At 32.2% G+C, this 12068-nt stretch overlaps 1 protein-coding gene across 1 annotated transcript; it reads right to left on the bottom strand.

Moving 5' to 3' along the window:
• Nucleotides 1-7792: 7792 nt before the first annotated feature.
• LOC145072588 (sodium/calcium exchanger NCL2-like) lies at nt 7793-10917 on the bottom strand. Its single transcript, XM_079019031.1, has 8 exons — nt 10362-10917; nt 10003-10188; nt 9728-9918; nt 9359-9649; nt 9140-9264; nt 8775-9030; nt 8377-8649; nt 7793-8237 (listed from the first exon to the last, which is right to left on the bottom strand). Exons 1-8 carry the CDS (start codon nt 10756-10758, stop codon nt 7989-7991), a joined length of 1968 nt encoding a protein of 655 aa, XP_078875157.1. The 5' UTR covers nt 10759-10917; the 3' UTR covers nt 7793-7988.
• Nucleotides 10918-12068: the final 1151 nt, after the last annotated feature.

The following is a 12068-nucleotide window of genomic DNA, read 5'->3' as shown; positions in this document are numbered from 1 at the left end:
AATTTATCACTTTTCACCTCTTCAATATTTTCCACAAATTCTTCAAAAATCTACAAGAAAATTAAAAAAATTGATTAATGCAAGAACACTCACAAAAATGCACTTGTATATATCATATAAGATTTATATGTGATTCATATGTGAGTTACATGTGAATTACATGTAATTCATATGTAAGTTACATGTTATTTACATGTGAATCACATGTAATTCTTATGTGATTCACTTGTGATCTACATGTGAATCACATGTAATTCATATGTGAATCACTTGTGATTCATATGTAACTCATATAGGATTCACTTGTGATTTACATGTGAATTACATGTGATTTTATATGTGAATCACTTGTGATTTATATGTGATTCACTTGTGATTCAAATGTGAATCACTTGTGATTCACATTTGAATCACTTGTGATTCACATGTGAATCACTTGTGATTCACATGTGAATTACTTGTGATTTACATGTGAATCACATGTAATTCAGATGTGATTCACTTATGATTTACATGTGAATCACATGTGATCCATATGAGAATTATATGTGATTTTTTTCTATAATGATATGAGATTTGCTGAATTCCAAAACACAAATTCAAAAATAGAATACTAAAGAAGCAGATGGTGATTATTAGTGCACTATATAATTAGTTTATGTCCAAAAAATAATATAAATATTAGAATGTTTGTAAAGATTCCGCATTTTTTTTAAATAAAAAGATTATAATAATAATATTCATGTACCTTGGTTGTTGTGCTCCTATTTGCATTATCATTTATCAAACTCATCATCTACTCTAGGGTTTAATTGCAACAATCAATTATACAAGTTCTGTATAATCATTTGCATTATCATTTTCAGGTGAATCGGTTATTAAGTTGTCACTTGAGGTCTTTTTGAAGTTTTGTATGCTCACTTGAATCAATTACAGGGCACACTGGACTTGAGATGATCATTGAATTAGCACCAAAATTGTTTGATGGTGTTTTACCAGTGATGGATATTGTTATTTATGAAGTAGCATCCTGCAATAATTAGATGGCATCAGGATCACATACTAACAGAACAGACAAATTATGTACAAAAAGTAACCTTTTCTTACTTTTGAGAGATTAGATTTTGATGACTTCTTCCCAAAAAACACAGTCTTGATCCACTTTCCAGGAGACTTCCCCATTCTTGACTAATAGAAATGTTACAGCTCTATATTCTATGCATTATCCCAAAAACAAACTCTCAATGAAGCTATAGGAAATGAAACATAAAACACAACCAAAACTATGAAAAGAACTATCCCAAATTCGAACAACTAGAATGATATCAAGATCAATATGTACAAAAGGAAATTACCACTCCATCATACTCAATAGGGTGTCCAAACCAGCTACTCTGTATAATATGTTAGAGAAAACAAACTTTTTTGCCACCAAGTAATACAGAATTTAATTCCAAATTGCAGTTACTTGAGGAGGATACAAAATCATGAATGTGGCTAGAATCGTTAAGAGCATAGCAACTGGTTGCAGGTAAAACCACAGAACCAACGATGCATGTTTGATAGAGGGAAGCTGGAAATGAAACAAGAAAACGAAGTTTTCATTCAAAAAAAGAACAAAACTGATATACATTAAACAATTTGCTTCTTAATTCTTACATAGATGAGTAAATAACTACAAATTCATAAATTACCTGTAAAATGGCTGAGAAAAAACTGATCATTAACAATATTAGAGCATATGTTAGGCCTTGGGTACCAAGAAAATACAAGCATACCAGATGCTTAAAAGGCTACAGTAATCCATTTAAATTGTATTATGAAAATCTATTTCTAAAAGACGACTAGTTTCTGACATTATATTATATGCTCAAAAGGCTGCAGTGTTCCACAAATAAAAATATCTCCTACATTTCTCAAAATATAACCAAAAAATCCTTCAGAATACTAAATTGGAATTGGTTCATCATTCATGAAGTCAAAGTGAAGTTAACATGTGATATTTCTCATTGAGGCATTTCATCGAACATGTTGAGTGCAAACAAATATCTATATTTTTCAATAACATAGGTGTCTATTTTTATACCTACAATCAACACAAGGATTTAACTCTTCTTAAAAACATATTAACTAAACAGGTTCAACTTAGTGATTAGGCAAAAACAATTCATAAAGGTCAAACAAAGGTCAGGAGTTAACTATGAAAACAGATGATACCTAAATTTTGATCGACAATGGATTATCTTCTTCGTTCAGGTCTTCAATCCACAGTGGAGGCTGAGATGAAGTCGACGATTTCGGTGTACTCCGGGGAACGATTGATGAAGGATAAACGATTCAAAATCAAAGCATCTTCTGTAGAACCTGGTTCCTGGTATGTTAAATTTATCTTAGTATTTATCATTTCAACCTTGGACTCGGCGAGTTGTAGGTCCGACTCACCGAGTAGGGACGCGGTCCGGGGGCACGTTTAAGTTGGCGACTCGGCGAGTCCATATTCTGGACTCGGCGAGTCACCGCTGTTTGATGAAACCCTAAATTTCAGGGGTTTGCACCCTATTTAAACCCTCATTTCCGCCCCAAGCTCACCCGCATTCACCCTCAGAGCCCCCAACATCATTTTTGCCCTTTTCCTTGTGAGATTGAAGTGTTTTGGGTGTGTTCTTGAAGCCTTTGAGGAGAAAGAAGAGTAGACCAAGAAGAGGAGAAGGAGGCCAAGCATTTTTGTGACATCTCAACGTTTTCCTTGAGGTATAGCTCGTTTCCCCTCTGTTTTTAAGCTTGTAGTCCCTAATAGCTTCATGAAAGTCCTTCTTGAGCCATTCTCCAAGCTTGTTTGTGCTTTGTGGGTTGTAATAGGTTGTTAGCCTTTAGATCTAGGCATGATTTGGTCCCTGGAGCTGGGATCTACTGCCTTTATGGAGTCATATTGCATGAAAGTCCTATATCTACCCCTTTTGGTACTCTTTGAGCCCTAAAACCTTCAATGGTGATTATCTACACGTAAAGTTGGAAACTTTACGTGTAAACCAGGCCCTAGTAACCCAGATCTACGAATGGCATGGACTGGATTCAAGCAAAATCGCGTGTATAGTTTTTACATAAGGCAGACTCGGCGAGTCGTTCATCTGACTCGGCGAGTCTGGTCGCGAGTCCCCAGGTTGTTCCCCTTTTGTGTTTGCGAGTCGGAGTAGTGAGTCATAGGGTATGACTCGGTGGGTTGGAAGCCAGACTCACTCATGAGGTCACTCGGCGAGTCAATGCCATGACTCAGCGAGTTCATGGCAATCTTCTTAGATCAAGAACAGACTCGACGAGTTGTTCATACAACTCGGTGAGTCACAGCATAAGGTGTTCTTCGGATGAAGATGAACTTGGCGAGTAGGACGAAGGACTTGGACATCAGTTTAGAAGGCGAACTCGTCAAGTCAATGCCTAACTCGACGAGTAAAGACGGGATTAAGGACAATCGCATGGTCGGGACTCGACGAGTTGGCGAGCCAACTCGGCGAGTCGGGTCAACTGGAAGTTGACTCTCACTTTGACTTTTGACTCGATCAAGGGTAAATGGTCATTTTACCCAAGGGACAATTAGCGGTGTTTGACTGAGTATTTTGTGGGAATTATAGCCGGAGGATTCCGGAGTGGCAGCAGCAGCAGACAGTCAATTCCCACACCGATCAACAGCTATTTCGAGGTAAGTTTCCTTCCAGTAGGAACGGGCCTAAGGCACCAAGGTCGGCCCATATAGACGAGATGTTAGTATTAGAGTGTGGGCCGAGCCTGTATCTCTTGGTTGAGTTGATTATGATATATGCCAGTATGATTGAGTTGTCTATACTTGTTGTCTGTGTGATACTTGTATATTATGGGTTAGCGGTTGAGTGTGGGCGAGGCCCATATCTCACCGAGAGTGGAGTGTGGGCGAGGCCCGTATCTCCCAGATAGTGGAGTGTGGGCGAGGCCCGTATCTCCCGGTTAGCGGAGTGTGGGCAAGGCCCGTATCTTCATGAGTATGGGCGAGGCCCGTATCTCCTAGCTGTATGTTGTATGCTTGCATGGTATGAGGTATTATGGGGGAGCTCACTAAGCTTCGTGCTTATAGTTTCAGTTTTGGTTTCAGGTACCTCTTCAGCTAAGGGAAGGGAGCCGGCGCGGTAGCGGCATATCACACACACTCTTGTTTTCCGCACTATGGATTTTCTGGGATGTACTCTGAAATATTACTATGATATTACCGGTTCTCAGACATGGAGTATTATTATGAATGTTTTGTAATGATGTTCTTATGTATTCACCTAAATTAAAAATGAAATTTTTAGCCGGTATTTTTGGGGCGTTACATCTTCAGTGGAGTTTTTTCTATGAAGAACATAAGATCAAGGAGTTCAACAACAATGAAACTTCGATCGTTGGGGGATTTTAGATTCGTGTGAGTAGAAGCAATTTTAGAATCGAAAGCATAGAATTGGAAGAAGGATTGGAGGCAATTCGACGGATGTGAGTCGTCAAAGGATGGATCGTAGCTTTGAGCGAGAGAGGAAAATGGGGAGGAAAGAGAGAGATGAAAACGTATTTTATCAGATATTGAATTTAATAAATCATTTAATTATACTTCTTTTCCTATAATACCCAAGCTGAATTAATTAAGATACCCCTCATTCTTTTTTTGTCTACTTATCTACAAAAACGCCACCTTGCATCTCGACCCTTCCTTTTATTGATCCAACGTTCCACCTTTAGTTCTCGGGTTCTCGGGAAACTTTGAGTTCTCAAATGATCATTCCTCTCTCTCTCTCTCTCTCTATATATATATATATATATATATATATATATATATATATATATATATACTAGGCGAATGCCCGCGCGTTGCGCAGAAACACTTATACAGTTGAAGTATTTACAAATATATGATTTTTTGAATATAACAATAACGTTATTGTTAAATTTGATATAATAATTTCTATATACTATATTGATATAATATATTGATTATTTTGAATTATATGATAATATATACATTTATTATAACTTCATAATCTCAATCGTTTGAATGACTTCTACCCGCGAGTTACACATGAATAAAATTTAATATAATATATGATTTGATGTTATTTATAGTTGTTTTTACTATTAATTAATTTATTAAAATTTATTTGTTTAATGTTTTAATTTCTATCATTATCATTATTTAAAACATCAAACATTGTTTTTTATTTTAAAGCTAACAATATAATCATTTATATAGAGTTGTTTTTACCTATTGTTATTGTAAGTTATTTTAAGCTACTTATTTGAAAACTTTTAACGATTATAAAAATATATTTTAGTTAAATTTAAATTACAGTTTAGTTTTTGCTTTTATCACTACAATTTATCACTTTTAACTATTTACAAAATATTCTTTAGTTTTTTTAAATGGAACTGAAATTTATATTTGAGTTGACATTGTAATGCGCAGAAACACCTATATAGTTGAAGTCTTTACAAGTATATATTTTTTAAAATATAACACTAACGTTGTTGTTAAATTTGATATAATAATTCGTATATTAATTTGATATAATATATTGACTATTTTGAATTATATGATAATATATAAATATATTATAACGTCATAATCTCAATCGTTTGAATGACTTCTACTCGCGAGTTACACATCAATAAAATTAAATATTATATATGGTTTAATATTATTTATAGTTGTTATTTTTAACTAATTTTTTAAAATATATTTGCTTAATGTTTTAATTTCTATCATTATAATTATTTAAACCATCAAACATTATTTTTTTGATTTTAAAGGTAACAATATAATAATTTATATAGAGTTATTTTTAACTATTGTTATTAAAAGTTATTTTAAGCTACTTATTTGAAATTTTTTAACGATTATATAAATATATTTAGGAAATATTTCAGTTAAACTGATATTACAATTTAGTTTTTTTGCATTTATCACTTTTAACTATTTACAAAATATTATTTGGTTTTTTTAGTCGAACTGAAATTTATATTTAATTTGACATTGTAATGTTATATTTAAATTAACAATTTAAGTATTTTGTCCAAACTGTTCAAAAACTGTAGCTTTAAACTGATAATGGTTTACATGCAACAACATTTTACATCTAATAAATCAAGTATAATATGTTAAAATTTAAAGAAATAACTTTATAAATAGAAGTAAAGAGATTATTTTAAAATTGAAATTTAGTCTATTTATTATAACACTTTAGGTTTGATATTTATTTAACCTTATTAACCAACTTACAATCATTATTAGAAAGACACTACAATTTATCACTTTTAACTATTTATAAAATAATCTTTGGGTTATTTAAGTTAAATAAAATTTATATTTAAGTTGAGCCTATAATGTTATATTTTAATTAATAATGTAAGTATTTTATACAAATTGTTCAAAAATTATACATTTAAAATGATAATGGTTTACATCCAACAATATATTAAAACTATTAAATTAAGTATAATATGTTAAAAGTTAAAAAAACATAATTTTATAAGTAGAATTAAAGATATTATTTTAATATTGAAATTTATTTTATATATGAATACACTTTAGATTTGATATTTATTTAACCTAATTACCAAATTATAATTATTATTATAAAGAAATTGAAAAGTCATGGGAGTTTCAAATGAATGTGGTGAAAGAAAAAAAGAATTGGGGTTTCAAATACATGAGATTCAATAAAAAATGTTAACTTTATATATATATATATATATATATATATATATATATATATATATATATATATATATATATATATTGTTTTCGGGAAATGAAGCACTAATAAACAAGGTCCCTACTTCCTCTAGATCCCCTTCCACCAGATCCTCTTGCAATGTTGGTTTTTTTTCCAGCATTTGATACATGCCCAACATTTAACCGATTAACTACTATTTGTTCTTGAACTTCACCAACCAACACCATATACATATGCACAACATTGTCCATAATACAATTTACACTTTTCGAATTTATTACATCATTATTATGGACTACATCCATAATATACTCATACTCTAGATGTTTACAAAGATAATTTAATATTACTATTATACATATTATATGTATAGTTTGTCTTTACTTTAACCAATTCTATCGCTCGTAGTTGATATGTTAAAATATGTATACAGAAGTTTGTAACAAATGTCCTAACATATGTGTTTTGTTTATTTACTGTTTGCCAAGACTCTCCCTTACATATTTACATATTTACATATAATAACAAAAAAAATCGTTCATTTTTCTGAAAAAGAAAAATGAAATTTGTTAGATTTGCTCTCAAATGAAATTGTTTTTTTTAATTATCGTTTTATATGAGAAAAAAGTCATAATTGTTATAGTAGAGATTTCTCAATTCTCATAAACATTTTATATTTTATGTTGACCGTGCAATGCAGTACGAATACTAAGTCCGCAATATGGAATTTATGTAGTCATTCTTATTTTTTGCTTTTATGGAGTGGATATTCATAAATGAGGTCAGAAAGAAGCTTATATTTACTTGATGTTCTTTTGTGGATGGAAACTAAAATAAAAATTTTGGCCCTTTATATAGATGTTGTGTCCCTTAACTTTTTACTATAATACTATTTTTAGTTGGATATAAACTTTATAAATAAAATATAGGTATTTTATTTTATTATAACTAAGGTGTAAAATTAAATTTAAAAGAAAAAAAACAAATCAAAATTTAAAAACGAAAGTTGAAAGGTTGTTTTGAAACTTATAAATTTTATATATGTTGGTGGGATCCAATTTTAAAATAACCTCATTTTTACCAATAACTTTAAAACATCCCTACTAATACAAAGGTTTTGTGGTCCTATTATGCAAAAATAGAAAGCGTCCTAATGTGTAATTCGAAATAACAAGGTTGAAAATCATCTCCCTCCTATGCTTAAGTACTTAGCCATCGGATCAACCATGTTTTATGCGAATTCTAGTTCACGTTTCAAGTAAAGCGAAAAGTGTCGTCCAAAAGGTAAACCACGACCAAAGAAAGTGGATAGAGGGGGAATGCGATGAACAATGTCCACATAGGAAACTTGGATCTGAAACTTGCAAGAAGCCCCATTATGACACACACGATTATCACAACCAGAATCTCAGCTGAGAAATGCCATGTCAAACCCCGAAAGTATATAACCGAGACAAGAACAGAAAACCCAAAGATGTTGTTCATGAAAACTTTGTGGTATATCTGTATTTTACACAACATGTAAATTATAAGCTAGGTATAAATATAATGCTACAAAAAAAAGTGGTGTTAAATTGACCCATTTAAGATCACCCTATAAAGAAACACAAAATCAAGGGATCGAGATCGAGAGATCACTAACCTCAGAGAAAGTTAAAGATGTTGTTACATGTCTTTTCTGACTCGCAGCTCTAATCGCTGCAATGGCTGTTCTAGCATTTGTAGCCAATGGTACTAAGATGAAAGACACATAAAAAGCCTCTATCTTTATAGATTCTGAAAATTTTCGAACACTTTCTACCAAAGGCTCAGCCAAAACTGTTAGCATAAAGATTCCAATGATCAGAAGTACTATTGCCTTAAACTTCTCGTTTTCTTTTGCCTTTGCCTCCTCACGTTGATACCTATCTTTTTCCTACATCAAGTTCATAATTAATTAACACTTGAATACGAAATGAATAGCTTTCATGAATAATCTTATATTAACTCTCCAATATATATAGACAAAGTGATATAGTATATAATTACAATAACACTTACTAGGTTCTTATTACGTGACTGCTTTTTTTGGTTACGTGAAGCTACATGATCCATCTCCTTGAGCCATTTTGTAACCCCGGATTGGAATTCTTGTTTATCGATGTTACCATTTCCATCAATGTCCAAATGTCTCATTATGATCTCAGCTATCTCGTCATCCATCAGTATCTCCTCGTAGTTCATTTCCATAATGAAGTTTTTCAGTTCATCCCGTGTGATAAATCCATCGTGATTGGTATCAATGCGTTCATAGAATCTGAATTAAAGTTCAACATAAAGTTAATAAGACTATATTTCGGATCATATATAGTACTCTTGTCAGATTTACATATGAATATATAGCTTTAACGTACATATATACTCACCTAGCTATTGCCGATTCATCTCGTCCTCCATCTTCTTTAAGTAACTTTTGTCCCGAAGCACGTTCCATCATAATGGATATTAGCTCTATCAATTTGTTTTTATCTTCAAGCAACAATTCCGCAACCTGAAAGATCACTTACGTATAGCTCAATTACTCAAGTTTACATCGAAGCTCATATATCAAGAAAACGGATACTTGTTTATCATGTAATGCTCACCTGATTGTACTCTGACCCTGATTTATCTAACGAATGTGGATCATCCATCAATTGTCTCGTAACATCAAGCCAATCTTCAAACGTGCTATAGAAATCATCCCTTGTCATTGTTATTTTCTCACTCGCATTAGGGTATTTCATCATTTTCTCCATTTCCTTTTGCCTAAGCATGAGATGCTTCTCTCTATCGAGCATAAGTGCTTGTACTTCATAGAAAGGTACTTGCAACTCAACTTTTCTTTCAACTTCTGCATACTCGAGTCTTCTTGTCTGAATTCGAGAATCAAAAAGCTGCAAAACAAATATCAAGAATCAAGAATCTAGAATAGCTTAGAGATCTCGTGATATGATCCATGTATATATATATACCTGATAGAAGAAGTATGAGAATAAGCAAATAACTGCAACACAAAGTGACACAAGAACAACAATCCTGTATCCTCCACCAGAATACGATAAACCAAACACACTCGGTAATAGCATGACTACAAATGGTATCAATGAAAAAAACATAACTTTCGCATGATAACTCGTTTCAGCATCTGTAACAACACCCGAACCTATAAAACATATCAAACGATCATAATTAAATAGTCTTTGAGTTTTAAAGATCAAAACTTTAAATCGAAACGATGAATGCAAACCTGTTAATAGTTGCATAACTTTATTTTTCACTTTAGAACCGGGTTTTACATAGAATTTTGTTCTACCACATATGAAGCATACTCCCCATAGAAGAGTGAGAAGCATCACTGAAGATCCAGCTAACAATCCAGCACCCGTTACAACGTATTCTTGAGCTTTTTCTTTACTACTCGAGAGTCCAGATGCTGCGATCAAACAATCAAAAGTTTAAATCTGTAAAATATCAATTCATCGGTGTTTGAATTCCATCAACCCAAAATTCATTTCATAAATAATAGAATCTTGGATACAATCAAAGCTACTTCGATTTCGACTTTTTAGCAATTAAATTTGAGAGTAACAACATAAGGGAATCTACCAAGAAGGATTAAAGAATCGGGGAGGGAATCAAGAAGCTGGAAAACACTTGCACCAAAGAAGTTATTCCCAAGAACACCGAAAATCCTTCCATCACCACCAGCATAGGATTCGCCATGATACAAAAGGTACTCGTATACCACAATAAGAAACAAATGACCTGGAAGATTGCTTGAACATGGTAGAAATCCATACATCTGCTCACAATACTCCTCAGAGTCACTAAATCCCAAGAATCGAAGAAAGAAAGATTGTTCATGTTTATCTCCATGGTTGTAGACACCATCTGAAACTTGCTCACCATCATCATATTGTAAAAACCGACCTGTTACACTCCAAAACAAAAAGCAAAAAAAGAAAGCAAAAGAACATGCAGTTGTAGTTGAAACTTTCTTCATTTGAAAAATAGCGATTGGGTTGATAGAATTTGCATATAAAAACGTATGGATTATGTAAATGTAGAAGGAAATTAAAGATTGGTGGAGGGGAAGTGTTATAAGTAAGTGGAGGAGGATAAGCAGAGTTTCCTTTGCCACTTCTTTTTGTATATTGTGTAATATAAAAAGGAGAGAGCAAAAATCTAGCAAGCTAATTTCTCGTTTTATTAAAATGTAATGTTTTTTTTTTTATATTGTATATCTAAACAACATGATTCATTTGCAATAAAATATACTAAACACGTTTTTCGTGTCCTTGCTAGTTGCTAGTACTAAATTTTTAATTTTCACGTAGTTTCCTGACACAGACAATGACCAAACGCTGGTGTACTTCAACAGTCATGCATGATTGCATATGGTTGAATGTTTTATGGAATCTTAAATGTTCATGTGAGGAATTCCACAAAGGTTGTGGATACTCAAATTCTAACATTTTTTAAAATATTATTAGTGTTTGATAATTTACCTGTAACGTGATGAGTTTTGAGACAGTTTGAATTGTGAGTTGTATATTGTTACCATTTTTGCAGAAGAGGAATCAGTTATAAACATAGTGAAAAGAATTGTAATTTATATGAGCTTAAGTTACGAAAAATGTGACAAACATCTTATAATAATCATCAAGCCCAAATTCTGTCACTTAAAGCTCAAAATCAATCATGTTAGCTCCAAATGCAGCATATTTAGGTTTTTTCATAAAACGTGGTTTCAATTATTTCATTTTCTCGGTACATAACATAAAATAAAATAAAATAAAAAACGTTGTACTATTAAGAGTCGTTGTCAAGTTCTTGTGAGTGGCTAATCGTTCATAGCAAAGGACCTACGTATCCATTATTTGGCATATATTAACAAAAAATTTATGACCATTCATCCGTATATATAAAATACAAAGTTGATATTTTATGTAATACAAAGTTGATATTTTATGTGACATATATAGTATCTATCAACTTTGAAGAAAAAGAAAATTCATCTAAACTCTTTACTCGTTTTAGTTTTGAACTATGTAATAAAGCTTGGTGGGTTGGCCTCAATGCCTGGCCATTAGGCCCAATAGCCCATAATTTATAATGTAGGCTTAGATATGCACATTGAAACCGGTTTTAAGACAACCTCACATAAATAACCAAATATATATAGCCAATTAGCCATTGGCCCATTGCAATTTGCAACAAGCCTTCAAGTCGGGTCATATGATACTTGAGCTTTTATTTGGATTCTCCAATCTCCATATGAAATTAGTGATAATCATCTCTTTAAATACATTT

Source organism: Lactuca serriola, chromosome 9, assembly GCF_051521515.1.
Source record: "Lactuca serriola cultivar US96UC23 chromosome 9, Lser_US96UC23_V15, whole genome shotgun sequence".
NCBI classification, from domain to species: domain Eukaryota; kingdom Viridiplantae; phylum Streptophyta; class Magnoliopsida; order Asterales; family Asteraceae; genus Lactuca; species Lactuca serriola.
The sequence above is the reverse complement of the archived record's forward strand: the minus strand, read 5'-3'. Positions and strand labels throughout refer to the sequence as shown.

Excerpts from the sequence above, each read along its gene's own strand:
- LOC145072588 (XM_079019031.1), bottom strand. The coding sequence starts at position 10,758 with ATGAAGAAAGTTTCAACTACAACTGCATGTTCTTTTGCTTTCTTTTTT. Across the intron at positions 10,189-10,361 it reads CGATTCTTTAATCCTTCTTG|CATCTGGACTCTCGAGTAGT; the intron begins GTAGATTCCCTT and ends GTTTGATCGCAG. Across the intron at positions 9,031-9,139 it reads GATGAATCGGCAATAGCTAG|ATTCTATGAACGCATTGATA; the intron begins GTGAGTATATAT and ends ACTTTAATTCAG.